The 19,650-nt window shown below is 36.5% G+C and overlaps 1 protein-coding gene across 1 annotated transcript in view; it reads left to right on the plus strand.

Moving 5' to 3' along the window:
* The window catches only part of LRP1B (LDL receptor related protein 1B), a 1,982,574-nt gene that overhangs the window by 361,383 nt on the left and 1,601,541 nt on the right, over positions 1-19,650 (plus strand). The window contains 1 exon segment of the mRNA XM_047722477.1: positions 4,077-4,199. Within this exon segment, the coding sequence (XP_047578433.1) occupies positions 4,077-4,199 (123 nt within the window).

Raw genomic sequence — 19,650 nt, forward strand, 5'->3', positions numbered from 1 at the left:
TTTTAAGATTATTTATTTATTTATTTATTTGACAAACAGAGATCACAAGTAGGCAGAGAGGCAGGCAGAGGGAGAGAGGGAAGCAGGTTCCCCGCCGAGCAGAGAGCCCGACATGGGGCTTGATCCCAGAACCCTGGGATCACGACCTGAGCCAAAGACAGAGGCTCTAACCCCCTGAGCCACCCAGGTGCCCCCCAGCCTCCAATTCTATTTTTTTTTATATTTTATTTATTTATTTGATAGAGAGAGATCACAAGTAGGCAGAGAGGCAGGCAGAGAGAGAGGGAAGAAGCAGGCTCCCTGCTGAGCAGAGAGCCCAATGCAGGGCTCGATCCCAGAACCCTGAGATCACGACCTGAGCCGAAGGCAGAGGCTTTAACACACTGAGCCACCCAGGTGCCCCCAGCCTCCAATTCTTAATCTCCATCTCTGTTTTATTTTTCTCCATAAGGTTTTATCTTCTAATATACTACACATTTAACTCATTTATTTTATTTTTGTTTCTATCCTCCCACTAAAATTTAAGTTTCTTGGTGGCAAGGATCTCTGTATTAAAAAAAAAAAAAAAGTATTCCCAGTACCTAGAACATAGTAGAAACTCATTAGTGATTGTTTAATAAGTAAATGAATGAGTAAATTAAGATGGAGGTGGTGGTGGTCAAGTGATTTAGAGACAAAAAAAACAGCAACAACACTATAAACTATTACACCTACTAGTATTAATCCACTGCCACCATGACTGGGCTTATAAGAACATTACTTTTTTTTTTTAATATCCGTATATTTTATCTTTGTTTTGAGATTCCATCCAGTCAATTTTTGAGGCTACTTAGAGACTACTTTCAACCATTTGGTCACCAATTTTTTTTTTTTTTTTTAAGATTTTATTTATTTATTTGACAGACAGAGATCACAAGTAGGCAGAGCGGCAGGCAGAGAGAGAGGAGGAAGCAGACTCCGTGCTGAGCAAAGAGCCCGATGTGGGGTTCGATCCAAGGATCCTGGGATCATGACCTGAGCTAAAAGAAGAGGCTTAACCCACTGAGCCACCCAGGCGCCCTGGTCACCAATTCTTAACTCTTACCTCACTTGCAGCAGAGTCTCCATTTTGGTCCCCATTACTTCAGTTCAATCATCAGGAGCTTTTCTCTAGACAATTTCAATAGTCTCCTGACAGATAACTTTGTATAATATTTTATCATAAATAATCTTTCTTAAGTACTTTCCTATGACTTCAAATTATCTACAGAATGTTTCCTATGGGAATCAAAGTCCTTCATTCCTGACTCTGACCTATGTTTTTGAGATGCTATTTTCCAACACCATAAACAGTTCTTCATGGTCCTTTTTATTTCCTTATACTTGTAATAAGTACTTATTGATTATTTACTGAGTCAGGTATTATACAGTGGTTTTTAGCAAGGCACCATCTCTTTCCCCCTATCCTCACAGCAATTTGTTATAGTTTGGTAGGTAAGAAGGAAGGAAACAATCTAGCATCTCAAGATCATAAATCAAATGCAGAATAGCTATAGGTACAATGAACATCCATTCTGATTTTTCTGGAATAAACTTGGTTTATACCTGTTTCCCAGTATAATTATTAACAAGCCTTCCTTCATCTTCAGAACTCTCCCAGTTTCATGATAAATTATATGGTCTCCTTGTCTATAAGCAAAACAATTTGAATTTTACATTAACTACAAAAGTTATGTGACAGTCTAAAACAAAATTTAAGTCCTCCTCCTCTAGCAGTGGAATATACTTATAAATATCACACAAACTGTTTGGTGAAAAAAAAATCAAGATTCTATAACCTGAATGTCATTTTAATTTTAGAATTTTTTTTGTTTGTTTGTTTCAAATGCAGTTTAGTAATTAGTTCCTTAGTTGTATTTTCACTCTGCCCTCATCTGGAATGCCCTATATTTACTCTCCATTTATCCAAATCTTACCCATTTTTAAAGTAATGCTTACATCTCCAACCTATTCTTTGTTTCTGTCTCCATCTCTATCTGTGGTTTGTTCTTTTTTTTTAGATTTACTTTTTAAAGATTTTATTTATTTGAGAGAGAGAGACAGCTATCAAGAGCACAAGTGGAGGGGGACAAGTGGAGATAGAGAAGACTTTGCCCTGAGGAGGGAGCCAGTCATAGGGCTCCATCCCAGGACCCTGGGATCATGACTAGAGCCTAAAGCAAATACTTAACCTGAGCCAACCAGGCACCCCTGTGGTTATTTATTTATTTATTTATTTACTATTTTATTTCTTTATTTGACAGAGAGAGAGAGAGAGAGGGAGAGTGAGCACACCAGCAGGGGGAGCAGCAGGCAGAGGAAGAGGGAGGGGGGAGAAACAGGTTTCCCTTGGAGTGGGGAGCCTGATGTGGGGTTCGATCCCAGGACTCTGAGATCATGACCTGAGCTGAAGGCAGACACTTAACCAACTGAGCCATCTAGGCACCCCTGTGGTCTCTTTTTTCAGCAATTATTTTCTATATCATTTATTTGTCAAATTGTTGCATAAAGGTACTTTGTTTCCTCCTGGATCTATTGGCACAAGCAGACAAAGATGGTGACTTCTACATTTTTGTAGCTACTATTCTAGGACCAAATAGAGTATGCTCAATCAACTTAATGCAAAAACAAAACAAAACAAACAAACAAACAAAAAACCCAGCTATGATAATAGTGGTAATAAGTAGGTTATCGATGGTGAGTTTATGAAAAAATATAACAGGATAAGATAAAATAATCAGAACTTTCAGGTAATATTTATAGTTTGAAAGTGGAAAAAATAGTTATATACCCACAAGTTGTGTATATGTTTGTGTGGGTTTGTAATACATATTATTGAAAATTATGTTGAGTCAGGAGAGAAGAGGTTGAGGGAGACAAAGAAAAAAATATTCCATACTTTATCCCAATGTGTGGAAAATGCACCATCATTCTGTATATTACTGGGGAAAAAAGTCAATTAAGTTATGGCCTCATGCTTTCCATGCTTTTGTATCACTTAGAATTTTTGTTTGCTACATATTTAAAGATCTACTTACTAATAGATTTTTTATCTTGAATCATTCCTGTGTATACATAACAAAAGTGTAAGTGATATCAAATGGCTAAGATTTGATATGGCTAGCACTTCTTCACATTCAGAGATCATCAACTGTAAAAAAAATTCCTAGTTCAGACATTTAAAATATTAAAAAAGTAAATATTTTATTGATCGGATCCACAGTGTATAAATAAGTGTATTGCAAAAACAAAACAAAGCAAAACAAAACAAAACAAAAAGACATATGATGAGTTTACTAGGACTTGAATAAAGACTATAGATCCTAAATATTCTGAAGCCATTGAAGAAAAATGATGTGATTTTTGGATATGGCCAATTATAAAAACACAAGTTAGAGCAAAACTTTTTGGAAGTTACTATCACTTTTGCTATCCAGTAGCAGAAACTATCATCTAGGAACTTGTAGGAAAGAAAAAAAAGAAAGAAAGAAAGAAAGGAAGGAAGGAAGGAAGAAAGAAAGAAAGAAAAAAAGAAGGAAGGAAGGAAATATTATGATAATGGGTATCTAATCGACATAAAGACCTGTAGCCCCAGTATTAGGATGGATGATTAGGAATTGAATTCTCAGACATGGAAAGTAAGTACAATATTTCAAGTTTTATTTCTGATTTTTCTTACTCTTAGAACAGAGGAGGAAACTAAAATTTCTGTGGTCAGGAATGTCTGCTTTGGATCAACAGCTGTAAAACCTACTGGCTGTGATTGTCATATGCCTTATCCAATATGACCAAAGTTCTAGTCATAAACACACGAAGAATTCTTAACTATTTTCAGAACAGATTGTGTGAGACTGCAACATAGTTTTATCAAAATTGTGTGCTTGAGCTGAGTAGCTAAAATTGAGATAAATAATTGGTTTAGTTTTGCTGCTGAACAGAAAATGTGGATCACACTCATGGACCTTTTATGTATTGCTTTCCCACATTTCATCTTTGTACTGCTCTTGTGTTCATGTTCAGATCATTCATATTTTATTTCGAAACATTTTCACTTTCAGATCAGCAATTGTGTGATCCTGGTGAATTTCTTTGCCACGATCATGTGACTTGTGTCTCCCAGAGCTGGCTGTGTGATGGGGACCCTGACTGCCCTGATGATTCAGACGAGTCTTTAGATACCTGTGAGTAGAAAGGTTCTCATGCCATTCAGATTTACCTTACATGTGAAACTAAATGTCAGTTGTTTTCATGGATGACTGCTGTTCTAGTTGCTTCTTTTTTTTTTTTTTTCTTTCCAAATAGCCTAAGAAACTTGAAACCTTTTGTTTGTGTTTCCTTTAAAATGACTGTGTGAATGAGACCGTAAAATGCAGTTTTGTAGTGTGAATTAATTTTGAACGGAAGAAAATGCAAGGTTAATTGTTTCAATGTGATTGTGTTACTACTAGGAAAAAAAAAATAAGGAGGAAAAAAATCCTTTAAAACATAGCACTCAGAGGGAATAAGACCCTTTCCAATAATTTATTTCACCCATTTTGAGACAGAAGAGCATGTAGAAGGAATAGTAAGGTAATCAAGTTGAGCTCCCATATTATTTCTATTAATGTCTTCTGGCACTATACAAATTATTGAACATGTTTTCTTATCTGAAATGGCAAGATAGAAATTATATTTATTCACCCATACAGGGAGGTCCTTTGCCTTTATAATATTAGATTCAGAAGCCCTTCACACACATGGATCCCAACTGTAATCGTACCACTGTATCTAACTTGAAGTCCACTGAGGGCTTTGCATACATGAAAAATGCTGCTAATGCAAAATTATAAATAATAGGGCCATGGCTAACTCTGCTACACTGTTTTTTTTTGTTTGTTTTGTTTGTTTTTTTTTTTGTTTTGTTTTGTTTTATACCCACTAGCTTATGGAGTATGAACAATCCCCTAAATTTTAATATTGATATTTCTAGCACTTCTAGTTTGGTCTGTATACTCCCTGCAACCAGGTGTGACAGCTTATCAGTATTCTCAAAGCAGCTACATGGTGTTGTTGGGTCGAAGTGGAGAAAAAAAAATCCATCATCCTTAGTGCTTGATATTGTAAGAAATAACAATTACTGGTTCCACTTTCCATTTTTATTTACTTGTTTACAAGTCTTGCAGGCAGGACCAATATAAGTTTTGATGAAAATCTTGCCATTAGAAAGCAGAGGCAATGATTATTCATTTTCTTTATGTTTGCCAGTGTTTTTAAAGTTTCTCAGCATATGGGTTCTTGAATATTTGCATTAATTGCTCTTTCCTTTGAACAGATCACTTCTTCCATAGGAAGAGGTTGTAGTTGTTTACTACATTTGTAATTCTCACCAGTTTAATTCAGAAAACCTTTACCAGACTCTCTATAGCATAGGAAAGTTTCTTGGCATGATAAAAGAAAAAAAAAATAAGTTAATGGGGAAAAATCCCTAATGGATAAATAAAATGTAGTAAAGCCATACAAAAGAATGTTATTTGGCAATACAAAAAGAATGAAGTACTCATACATGCTACATGGATAAACCTTGAAGACATTTTGCAAAGGAAAAGAAGCAAGTCACAGAAGTCCACGTATTTTATGATTTCACTCATTTGAAAGATCTCAAATTGGCAAATCTACAAAAGTAGAAAGTAGGCAAATGTTTCTCAGGGCCAACTAGGGCTGGAGGCAATAAGAATTGACTGTGAATGAGTGTGGGATCTCTTTTGAAAGTGAAAATATTCTAAAATTAGATTGTGGTATGTATGCACAACACTGTTAATACATTTAAAAACAATGACTCATACATATTAAAATGGGTGAATTGTATAGTATGTGAATTATATAATAGTAAAGTTGTTTAAACATGAAAAAGCAGGAAAAAAAATCTCAATAGTATGGCTGTGGGTGCAGATGGCATAATAATGAGACAAGACAACAATAATAAATGCACCGGGCATGAAATATATGTGGTGGGACCATCCCCTATTGAAGTACCATCTGGGAGTTTTCTCCTTGTTATCTCCAAGGGAGGGTTGCCATGACACAATCAGAATAAAAAGTTACATTTTTGAGTTCTGGTACTAGAATCTTGTGTTTCTGTCCTGATCCTTCCACAAAACTGCTGGTGGGAAAAATGACAGAGATGTGAGATAGCTTTGTGGAATGCATGTGCAGGAAGGCCTTGTTAAAGGGAACAATTCCACGGAACTGTGTACCTGACACAAAGGGAAAGCAATTGAGAAGACATGGCTGGAGAGCCTATAAAGGCAGGAGTTTCCTTCATGCTGATGAAGAATAGAGAATAATGATGTTCTTTTTGTGCTAAAGAGGGAGTTCAGTAGGAGACTCAGACTGGAGATGTGTGTTGTAGAGAAGACTAGCAAGGACCTGTGTGACCACAAACAAAGCCCAGAGAGGAAAGAGACCCTGCAGGGAACGCTAAAGCGAATGGGTGACAAGTATCCCTCTCTCCTTCCCATGCCCACTCCACGCTCTAGGAACATGGCGCATAACCATCAGGGCTACACCGATGGATTAGACCCGAGTTTGCCAGCCGGCATCCACCCTGATTGAGTGGGCATTTCCTGTGAATAGTAGGTGTATCCACCATAATGTTGTTAAATATTTGAATGCCCATCCTGCCCAGAAGGTAGACAGCACCTAGGGCTTTGGAAAAGATACGTCCTTCCTTCACAGAAATTAGGGGCTTTAGCAGCCTGAAGCCTTAAGTTAGAAATTACATGTGGTTTCATTAAAAATAGAGATATACTTTCTGCTTTCTTAAAATATTTTTAAAATGAATTCATACCTGCTCAAGATATTTTTGGCAGTTTTTAAGTATATAGTTATTTTCCTCTCCAATAAAATGTGATGAATTCTATTTAAAAGTATTTCCTCATTTTGGCTGTTCTTACTCTTTTGACATCAAAATTGCTGAACATTCTTAAAGAAAATGTTAAGACTATTCTTATATCAGTGTAGTTACCTAACAAAACAGAGACATGACTATTTCTCTACCTGGGTACTTGATCTGGCAACATATTTTGATCTACATTAAATTAGCCTCTTCCAGATAAATAATTTCAGTCAGTACCCATTGAAATATGGACAAGCATAGAAAAAAGCTTTATGAAAAATATCAGAGGTTTTCAAATTTAAATTTCTCAATCCAGATGTTCACAATTACCATTTTCTCTAATCATAGTGCTTTGTAATGTGTTGTTTTATGACATTCATATGCAGTCATCACTGATCTACATAAAATAATTGCATAATTTTATAATTATATGGATGCATACATTCAATGTGAAGGATAAATACTAGAAATCGAAAACCTTGAAGACTGATTCTTAGGAAGGGCAATTTTGTGCTCAGTGTCTGAACAAAAGTTTCTTATCTTTGATTTGAAGACAAAGTGTGTTGTATCTACAAAATATTAGATGAAAACAGTTGATGCAATACACTTTTCGAGGAATAAAAGCTTTACTTGTGAAATGCTGATGATTGAAATACTTTAGAAGACAAAGGTACATGCAGAAAAAGAAGAAATTTTGAACTTAAATGAAATTTAAGTATTTGGGGATCTGAGGTGTTAATGTGCACATATATTCCTCTTCTGTGTTATTTAGCCTCAAGCTCTAGTGAAAAAAAAAAAAATGTAAAGAAACAAACAAACAAAACCCAAACCAGCAAAACCAAAAAACAAAACCAAAAAGATCCCAGACTTTTGTGGGAGGTTGATTTACCATTAAGCTAGATTGTATGTTGGGATGTTTTCTCAAATATGCAATTGGAGAAATTTAATAATTTATATTCTTACATTGGATGTGAGAAATGATTCATTAGCCTTCTATTAAAAATAAAATTGCCTATTTCCCCATATTATTTGAAGTAATTTTTCAGGGTCTAAATGGCTGATCATCTTTAGGTTCTATGAGGCAATGAGAATAGAAAAATCAGGAAAATCACCATCTTTCTACTCAGCGCTTTCAATCCAGTTGTTAGTCTAGCATCATTGTGTGTGACAAGAATTAAAGTGAATGGTGATCATGTTTATTTATGGAATGAAAGCTTAGCACCACCTGTGGCAGGGAAGTCTTCTTGAAAGGCACTTTTATTCTGAGGTATTCAAAATTTAATTCCTTCTAGGATTTTCTCTTCAGTGCTTAATGACACTTCCTTTCCAACAATCTGCTTCAGCTGATGTGTGATGTTTTCTGCCAATCTGATGTTAATATACTTAAAACTAGATTCTCCTTTTTTAAGTCAGGAAGGTAACAGTTTTACTGTTTCTTTTCCTCCCCTATTGCCCTACACTACCCCCCTCCTGATAGTAATTTAGGCTGCCCTTCAATTACATATCATACTTTGGATGTAATGACTCACCGGCCAATAAAGGAGACTAAAAATAGCCTTAAAGGAGGGTAGAACTGCAACCTGGGTAGTTGTGATCTGGGCACATTGACTCTATCCTGTCCCTCTGAGGAATCAGCAATCTTCTTTCGGTAAGGGACCAGATTGTAAATATTTTAGATTTTGTGTCCTATGTGATTTCCATGATGTATTCTTGTTTTTTATTTGTCAAACCCTTTAATATGCGAAACAAAAAACAAACAAACAAACAAAAAAACTTTCTCAGCTTACAGTCTATTCAAAAGAGGCCACAGCAGGGATTTGGCCAGCGGGCTGTAGTTTGCGGACCCCTGTTGCAATGTCAGCTCTGAACTATACCCACTGTTCCTTACGGAGCTGGGTCTGTGCTTGGGTACCGCTGCACAGCGAGCAGCATCACCCCTCACAGTGGACGTATGTGGCACAGAGCTACGCGTGTACCCACCACCTCATGGGGCCAGACTCGGGCAGTATGGTGTCATCTACGGTAACTGGGTTCTTTTTCCTATGTTTGCATATCACCATATGGGTTAGGATTGCATTTCATGTGGAGCACAAACAGCCGCTTAGCCAGATAGGGATTTGTTGTTCTTCTATAAAAAAGTTGCAAAACACCATCTTTCTGCTCTGTCCTCCCTAGCATGAACCTGTCAGTCTTAGAATCAAAGCACAACTACTTCACCTCTGCCAGTCTGTAATTTCATTTCAGGCAGGAAGAAGGGATGGGGAAAATGGAAATGGAAAGTGCCAGTCTCTCTGTATAACAAAATATCAAGCTCAGTGGATTTCTGCTTAAATGTCCATGGCCAGAATGAAACATACGCGGTGTGGGACAATGAGTATTTTCATCAGAGCCCATTGCTTTCCAAAAAGGAATGAGTGGCTCTGCTATTAAAGAACAAGGGGAGAGTAGCTATTGGGTAGAAAGAGGCACTAGGCCGCAGGAGCCACAGTGTCCTTCGCTCCCCTTCCTTCTCTCCATTCGCCACATGGGAGGAGCCAGGCTCAGTGCCCCATCAGGGCTTCTGAATCCTCACTGCTTGGCTCCAAAGCCAGTTCTTCCATGAATATCTTTGCTCTCAGACAACTGACTTAACCTTTCCAGGCTTCCATTACCTCATCTGTACCGAGGACATGACAGTACCTGCCTCACAATAATGTTCTTATAAAATAGTGTCTGTTGGAGGTCTCCTGGGTGGCTCAGTCAGTTCAGCAACAGACTCTTGATTTCAGCTCAGGTCATGGTCACAGGGTCATGAGATCAAGGCCTGTGTTGTTGGACTCTAAGCCTGCTTAGGATTCTCTCTCTTTCCCTCTCTCTCTTTCCCTCTCCCTCTGCTTCTGCCCTGTTTGTCCTTTTCCTCTCTCTCTGTTGAAAGACAGACAGAAAGAAAGAAAGAAAGAAAGAAAGAAAGAAAGAAAGAAAGAGAAAAAGCATCCGTTGCATAGTAAGGCTTTCTTTACCACACACTCTATGCTGAATTGCAGATGCCTAGAGCTCTGACCAGCACCTTACCCTGAGGGTCTTTTGATAGAACATCCTAACTGCCCCCCTCTCATTCTTACTGAAAATTGGCTTTATTCTCTAAGGATGTGGCTAAGGATAAATTAATCTACCAAAAACACTCATTTGACTTAAGTTAACAGTTTTAACAATTAGATATGTTATACTCAAACATTAGGACAAATACAGTATCGAGATTATTTGGGGACAGGTGGCCTTTTTCTAGGAACTCTTCCAAAAACATCATGTTAATGAATTAACTAAAGTTAAACTACATGGCTACAAAACACATTAGTGAATAATCATATTTAATCAACACTGCAGTACGGAAAAGTAGAGGTTATCTCATTTTACAAAATGAAAAAACTGAGTTTAAGGTCTTTTGTCCTCCTGTACACTGGCTGTTATTGGTGAAGACAGAGTTTATATTTCTTTGAATTTGCCTTCATATTTTGAAAAGCTGAGGTAAAGAAAGATCCAACTCCTCAGAAGACCCTTTAGGCCACCTCATTTAAAAATATGATGTCATTTGAAAAACACAAAAAGCTATCCCAACAGGGTTATATCACACTGACGTGGGGAGTGATCCATTCTAATTGAATAATGCAATAAAAGTAACAAGTCTCCTGGGTAAGAGGAATAGAAGCATTTATGGAAAATGAAAATAACTGTGAGTTATTAGGGTTAGATGTGCCTCTGCCTGAGTTGACCACTTCTTCTATTGTTTTTCTGGTCTATAGAATTTTAAACTTTATTTAGATAGGAAGCTATTAATGAACATCTTATATTTTATACAGTGACCTTTCCCCTAGGATATAAGGTAGAAACTCTTTTATAATTTCCTTCAAAATTTTCTTCCTTTGACAGAGGTCAGAGAAATAAAATGAAATTCAAGTGGGAGGTTATTAGCAAACAGATCCTGTCCTTTAAAAATATATAGTAGAATAAGACACTGAAACTAGACTATAGGAACAATAAAATGAATGGAAGTGTGTTGCTTTTTTCTAAGTAATAGTGATATAGAGGTCACTTTGCAATGAGCTAATATATGAGAGCCACACAGCTAAGCTTTTCGTTAGGTAGAGAAGTTGAAATGATCTTACAGATTAAGGGGAAAGCATATGAGACCCATGAAGACAGTTTATGTCTCTTTCAATTTTTTTGTTTTGCTCTTCATTTTATTTGGAACCTCCTCTCTTTAACAATGGAGAGGCCAAAAACATTGACCCTTCTTTAATAATAAAAAGACTCCTACTTCACAGTTGATAGGGAGGGGAGACAGAAAGAAGGGGGAAGGTGTAATTATGAATTTAAAGAGTCTGTCTAATGTTGGTTCCTTTTCTTAGCACAGTGGGGATGGGTGGAGGGTAACCTTTCTCTTCATTCTGCCCCACAATGTACTAATGGGTCTCTGCAAGTCCGCCGCTGCAATTTTAAGAAAGCCTGATTGGAAGCAGAGGTGATAAAACTGAGTGGACTACAGTTCACACAGGCAGAGCAAGACCAGCATCAAAAAAAAAAAAAAAAAAAAAAAAAAAAAAGCTTCACTTTTTGACTCAAGGAATCACTTGCTTGTTGGTTTTCTGATCTAAAATCACAGGTCACAGGATAAAACGGGACTCGTGTCCCTCAGCCAGTACTGGAAACTGGAGGGAATGCAAACTTTGAAATGGTGTAAAGTAAAGGGGGTAAAACAAAATAGGTGAATTCCACAGACAATTCTAATAAAATCTCTTTGGCTTAAGGGATGATATACTGTAAACAAATGCTCTGGCAGGGCTCTATAGGGACAAAGCTGAAGGCCGAACAAGGAGGCTTCTTAGAAAAGGTTCAATCTGTCATTTATCCACATCTAATCTAGCATTTGGGGTTGGGGATGAAGGCTTTCTACCTTTCACGGGTGAACACATTTCTTCCCGGAGGATGTTTTATTCTTTATAGTCAGTGTATAAAATTTACATTTGACTTTTACTCAGAAGTGCTTCTAAAATGACATATTTTGTTAAATAAAGCACTAAAGGATGTTGTGTTCTAAGAACTTTTCTTAATGGCAGTGCCTTTCTTTTTCTGTCCCTTCTCCCACATCTTCCATCCTCCTTCCCTAAAAGCAGTATATGAAACCCAGATGTTCTATGCCTAGGGAATTTTGAGCAAGACAAATAGTATCATCATTCTACTAATTGTTATATTGGCCCTGTTCAGATTCAAGCAGCATGATTAACTTCGTGTTGATTTTTTTTTTAAATCAAAATCTTCATAACATTAGCTTTCCTGATTTTCAGAATGAGAGAGATTGCTCACAAAGGCAAATTCATGGAAGATAGGTAGACTAAACAGGGCTTAGGTGAGAGGACAGCAGTTAAGTGAATGGGGCTAATACCATGCACTCAGGTTGCATGCAGGTTTGTTGGATATTTGTTTACTGGGGGGAGAAAAGGATCCCTTGGAAGAGAAGAGTTTGTCTAAGCTATTCACTGGTTAACCTTGAAGGATCAGATACAAGATGGGGGGATCCTTCAAATGGCACAAATCTTTCTCAGGACTCAACAGCAAGAAAGAAAACAAATACTTCCCAGTACCCCTGGTGGAGTTGCCGAGAGAAAAGTGATTCCTAATAGAAATTACTTGTCTTTGGAGTCAACATACAGTCACAAGACCAATAATCTCATCTTTAACAAATAGGAGTTGTAGAAATAAGTTGTATAATGTTTTGATGATTTTTAAGGGACATGCACATTAGAATTATTTACTATCTTTTGATCTTTGCAACTTTTTTTTTTCTTAAAGGATAAGGCAGGTATAGTGGTTATTAAAAAAGAAAAAAAAAGAAAAAAGAAAGGAAAGAACAAAGGGGAGAAGAGAGAGGAGAAGAAAAAAGAGAAAAGAAAAGAAATCAATCTTTTTTTTTATTTAGGCACAGACATATTGTGCCTGATCAAGAATCTCATAGCTAATAGGTAACAAGGCTAGAATAAGAATCTAGAAATTCTATTTCTTAGCTTCTTATCGTAGTGTCTGTTATGGGTTGAATTGTGCCTTCTCAAAACTCATATGCTGAAGCCCAAAACCCTTATATTCAACTCATATGTTGAAGCCCAGTACCTCAGAATGTGACTGTGTTTGGAGGTAGGACCTTAAAAGCAGTAGTAATCAACTTAAAAAGAAGCCATTGAAGTGGGTCTGAGCTTTGTGGAGGTCTTATAAGAAGAGGAAATTTGGATACATTAAGGGACACTGGGGCAAGTGTGCACAGATGGAAGGAGCAGAAAGATAGTGACCATCTGCAATCCAAAGAAAAGCTTCCCAGGACACAATCCTGACAACATCTTTTTTTTTTTTTTTTAATTTTATTTATTTGACAGACAGAGATCACAAGTAGGCAGAGAGGCAGCCAGAGAGAGAGGAGGAAGCAGGCTCCCTGCTGAGCAGAGAGCCCAATGCGGGGCTCCATCCCAGGACCCTGAGATCATGACCTGAGCCGAAGGCAGACGCTTAACCCACTGAGCCACCCAGGTGCCCCAGTCCTGAAAACATCTTGATCTGAGACTTTTGGCCTGCAGAACTGTGAAGAAATAAATTTCTGTTGTTTAAGCCACCTAGTCTATGATGTTTTGTGAGGCAAGTTCTGACAGACTAATGCAACAATCTATTACACATCTAGTAAAATTCTATCTTTTTTTATACTAGTAGAAGAACAATGTAGCAATAAAAAAATGCCTTCTCTTCTTTGAGGATATATATTAGAGTGCTAAATTTATAGGCACTATACGCTTATTTTAAGAGATGTAAAATGAAATCTTATTCTTACAGTAGTGGTTATAACAATGTAAAAACACCTAATTTCACTCTACTGTGCTATTCTTAGGCAAATGAAAAAAATATTTTTGATAAAAAGATGGTTCATAATTACTACAGATTTATTTTTTTCAAATATTTATGAATGACAAGTGTTCTAAAATGTGACAGTAAAAAGAAATGCTTTATGCACATGGGCCTTTGAAGAATTTTGTTACATTTTACTTCCAAATTTGCACATATCAGATAATTCAGTTTTTTAAAAATATTTATTTATTTGTTTGAGTGAGAGAGAGAGGGCACACATGTATAAGTGGGGGGAGAGGTAGAAGGAAAGGGAGAGAGAGAATCCCAAGCCGACTTCCCACTAAGCATGGAGCCTAAGTGGGTTTCCATCTCATGACCCATGAGACCATGACCTGAGCCAAAATCACAAGTGGGCCACTTAGCTAACTGAGCACCCCAGGGCCCCTAGACAACTCAATTTTTTAAATGAATGGCATACCATGTATTTTCATTTAACTAGTGAAGCAAATTTTGCCACTGAATTAGATTTCTCATAATTTATAGGTTCATTTCCTTTTTTAAAAATTTTTTTTAATAAACATATAATGTATTATTAGCCCCAGGGGTACAGGTCTGTGAATCGCCAGGTTTACACACTTCACAGCACTCACCATAGCACATACCCTCCCCAATGTCCATAACCCCACCACCCAGTTCATTTTCTTTAAGAAAATTAAACTATCCAATCAATCAGTAGCTATTTACTGAGGAACTACTTACTGTGTTCAAGGTACTTACTAGAAAAGGTCCTTCAAACATTTATGCCGTACCCTACCATGTACCTGGGTTTTAATTTGTGCTACTTTAGTCCTCTATCCTGGTTAAATTCTACTATGTCTGTGTTAATGTAGATGATGCTTATGATAAACATGGTGGTGGTGATTACTGACACAAAATGGATAATCAGTATGAGTCAGATTCTGTGCCATGAACCGTATATGGATTATCTCTTCTGATTCTTACAACAACCCTGAACAGGAAGTCAGGTACAGTTGTCCACATTGAACAGGGCACCAAGTGACATGAATATCAGAGTCAGCATGGGTATACATATTTTCTCGCAAATGGAAATTAATTATTTTGAAAAGGGGCAACATTTTCTAATTTGTATGAAGGCACTGTATAAGCTAATGGTGGTCCTGCCTATGATACTGTGGTCTCCTTATATAGATAATAATAATAAATTATAACTGAAGTTATTTGCTAGAGGTCTTAAGGCAATTAAGTGACAGAGGTACAACTGAACATTGTACCCTGCTATATATATAGCCTTTTAGATGGGAAAATGAAGCTCAGAGAAGCTAAATAGGTTCCGATAAGATTCTCTCTTAGTGGAGGCAGGATTTTCATGCAGGCTCATCTCACATTATATTCACATCAGCATGCTTTCCATTACACCACACAGCCCCCTGTACATACTTGAATTTTTGGCTATTCAGTTTACACACAACAAATTTTAATTGAGTGACTACTATTTGATAGATTCTGTGGTGGATGTTGGAAATAAGATCAATATGCTAAACATGAAAGATGGGTATACTAACGACTGGAGAGAAGATTTTGATTATTTTTCCAACTGAAAAGGTTTTGTTTATAAATGTGTATATGTTACTGTTTTAATTATTATAAAAGGTTAATCATTATAGAAAATTAATCATATAAGAGGTACATAAAATGCATAAAATCACTAACATTTATATATACATATATATGAACTTTGTGTGGGCACATATGAGCAAATTGAATCTGGAAAAATAATTAATATTCTCTTAAACTTTATTGCTCACACACAAAATTACATAGACACACACACACACAAAGTTTGAAAACACATTTAGCATAACTATGTAGATTATGAGGAGATTCTTCTTAGTTTTCTATTACTGTGTAACAAACTACCATAAATTGAGCATGTTAAAACAGCACACAGTTCTTATTTTATAGTTCTGTAGGTCAGAAGTCTAGGCAGGATCAAATGAATTCTCTGCTTAAAGTTTCACAAGATTGAGATCAAGGTGTTCCTCAGGCTGGGCTCTTAGCTGGAGGGCCTAAGGAATAATTCACTTCCACACTCATTTCAGTTGTTGGATGAATGAAGTTTCTTGTGGTTGTAGGATTGGGGCCATGATTTTTTGATATCTGTCAGCCTCCACCGCTCTTAACAACTAAAGGTCACCTACATGCCTTGGAAGGTGACCCCCTCTATTTTCAAAGCCAACAATAGTATGTCAAAACTCCCTCATGCTTTATGCTTCAAATCTCTGACGTCCTTTTCACTATACCATGGAAGGAACTCTGCTTTTAAAGACTTCATGTGATTAGATTAGGAACACTTGGATAATTGCCCCTTTTGCCATACAATATAACACAAACCTGAGAAAGTTATCTCATCATACTCACATGTTTACCCATATTTACAGGGAAGGGGTTATACAAGGGTGAGAGGCATCGGGAATTGGTCTTAGAATTCTGACACAATGTTGTAGTTTGCTAGTGCTGCCATAAAACAAACAAACTACACTGAGTGGCTTAACTAACAGAAATTTATTTTCTCACAGTTCAGGAGGCTAGAAGTCTAAGACCAAGGTTTTGTCAGGGTTGGACTCTGAAGCCTCTTTCTTTGGCTTATAGTTGGCTGCCTTCTTCTGCTGTCTTCACCTGGTCTTCCCTCTGTCTGTCTCTGTGTGCTAACCTCTTCTTTTGAGATTATAATCATGATATTGGTTTAGGGCCCACCCATATGACCTCATTTTAACTTAATCACTTCTTTTAAAACTTCCATCTCTAAACAAACACATTCTGAGGTACTGGCAGTTAGGACTTCAACATACAAATTTTGAGTGGACACAATTCAACCCATAACACACAGAATTATTTTGGTTTTCTTTTTTTGAGATTTTAAGACTTCATTAGTCACTAGCTCATCTAGTAAGTGTAAATTATTATTTAAAGAGTTGAATTCTGGGGCACCTGGGTGGCTCAGTGGGTTAAGCCTCTTGGCTTAAGCTTGAGTCATGGACTCAGGGTCCTGGGATTGAGCCCCACATCGGACTCTCTGCTCAGTGGGGAGTCTGCTTACCCCTTTCTCTCTGCCTGCCTCTCTGCCTACTTGTGATCTCTCTCTCTCTGTCAAATAAATAAATAAAAATCCTAAAAAAAAAAAAAGAGTTGAATTCTTCCCGTTTTTTTGTTGTGAATAATTTCAAGCTGACAGAAAAGTTGAAAGATTAGTATAATAAACAGCTGTATACCCTGGATTTACCAACCATTAATATTCTGTGACATATGCTTCCTCTTTTTCTCTTCCTGAATTATGTATTCATAAATGTAATATATACACATATGTACATATATTTTTATAGACATCATGATGTTTTATCCTTAGATGATTCTTTTTTATTTTTTTTAAGATTTATTTATTTTAGAGAGGAAGGGGAGGGGCAGAAGGAGAATGAGTGGGAGTGTATAGAACGTGGAGCCTGACGCAGGGCTTAATGCAGGGCTCGATCCCATGACCCTGAGATCATGACCCTGAGATCACAACCTGAGCCAAAACCAAGAGTCAGATGTTTAACTGCCTGTGCCACCCAGGCACCCCACCCCTAAGTGATTCTAAGAACAAGGCATACTCTTACATAAGCATATTACTATCATCGGGCCCATGAAATTTGACATTGATGTAATATCCAGTTCATAATCAGATTTCCCCAGTGGTACTCAAAATACTTTTTGTAGTTATTTTATTTTTCCTAGTCCAGGATCCAAACAAAGATAATTCATTGCATATGGTTATTATAGCTCTTTAATCTTCTTTTATCTAGAATATTTCTAAACTTTTCTTTTGTCCATCATACATTGACATTTTTCCATTGAATGTCACACAATCTGAATTTTCTATTTACTTGATGAGGATTAGAAGCCAAGTAAATATTTTGCCAAGAATGCCTTACAGGTTATGATAAATGTTTCACATTGTGTTAAATCAAGAGGTAGGTCAGACAGATGATAGGTTGATACTTGGTTACCAAAACTGAATTACAACAAAGTGTTTTTCAGAACATAAGGTACACCTTTGAAATATACAGCTAAGATATTAAAGATGAAGAAGTATTTTATAGCCTGAACTATTCCATTAGGAAAAAAAGAGTTAGAAAAAGATTAAAATTAAGACCTTAAAGTCATGGCATATCCTTATGTTATTTGAGCTTGAAAATATAAATCAACAGAAGAGTGAGGCTATCAAGCTTGAAATTTGTATCTCTTGAGTTGTGTCAATTGCCACTTAAAAAGAATCTAATTTTGGCTTTTCACTTTGCTCTATGTGTAGCTAAGTACAAATGTAACATAGAATTACTATAATGTTGTTTAAGTGACAAATAGTCTAAATCCCTTGTTATATCGTAAGGATACTTTAGGAGAGGAATCTTTCTATGTTTTTATATATTGTTCTGCACACAGTGAACATCAAGTACATAATTTGTCTGAGATTTGAAAGATGAATATATAGGTAGGGAGTTTAAGACATGATGCAAAGTACTTGAGTATAGTCTCATCCATTTACAAGAACTTTGCGAATACACACACACACACATAATATATAATATTATATGGTATATATGATATGTAATTCTTTATATAACTCACAAATTAAAGAATGATATCTAATACCTTAAGAAATTTACACAATTACTTTATTAACCTGTTTTCTTCACATAAATAGGGAAACAGCTTCTTTAGGAAGGGACACAATTTACCATTTAGATTTTTTTCATCCCACCTTTCTTTTAGTACTGTCAGCAAATTTTTATATGTTTATTTAATTGGTTCATCAATGGAATGATTGAAAGTGTTATTTCAAAAGGGAAAAAAAGAAAGAGTAAAATAAAGAAAAAGAAAGAAAGAAAGAGGGAGGGAGAGAGGAAGGGTAAAAGAAAAATTCACACCAATCCTAGTAATGAAAAAAATCTAACTACAACAGGATTCAAATTAAGGCAAAGCAGGCCAGATACATACTGATAATGCTAAATCAGAAGGCAGTTTATAAATTAAACATAATATTAATGATACTTTTTTTTTAACATTTTGTTTATCTGACAGAGTGAAAAAGAGAAAGAGCACAAGCAAGGAGAGTGTCAGGCAGAGGGAGAGGGAAAAGCAGGCTCCCTGCTGAGCAAGGAGCCCAATGAGGGACTCCATCCCAGGACCCTGAAATCATGACCTGAGCTGGAGGCACACCCTTAACCAACTGAGCCACCCAGACCCCCCCACGATAATGATACTTTCCTTTCTAGTGATAGGCATGTGTTTGTAAACATTGACTCTGAGGTTAGTAGATTCTTGCAGATGTGAATGTGGAATTGCTGCACTCTGACTGGAATCAAATAATTGGGTTCGCATTACCACACAGTTATTTTTCTGATTTATTTCTTCCATTGATAGGAATATAAATGTGATTAAGTTTGTTTTGTTTTCAATATTCTGGTCTTGACTAATATTTGACAGCATGGGAGAATTTGTTACTCCTCAAAAATGAAACTGATTTAACAAGTCAAATATAGGTTAATTCTAAGCTTAAGGAATCGTCATGATCCGATTGGCTATCTAGGGTGTACCCTTAATGGAGGACATAGGGTTCTGTTTAAGATTTAACTCAAGGATAAACTACCTGAATGACCCATGAGGAATGAGACTGCCAGGTTCTTACTAAATTTTGCTTTAAGAGAGATTTTTGCTTTCAGCTTCTTTTCTTTGTTTCTTAATGGTAATAATTTGATTCATTGGTCACTTGTAGATGCTAGGAACTGAAAAGAGTTGAACCAACACAATATCCAGATGAAACAAACAAACAAACAAACAAA

The sequence above is a fragment of the Lutra lutra genome, chromosome 3 (assembly GCF_902655055.1).
Source record: "Lutra lutra chromosome 3, mLutLut1.2, whole genome shotgun sequence".
NCBI lineage: Eukaryota > Metazoa > Chordata > Mammalia > Carnivora > Mustelidae > Lutra > Lutra lutra.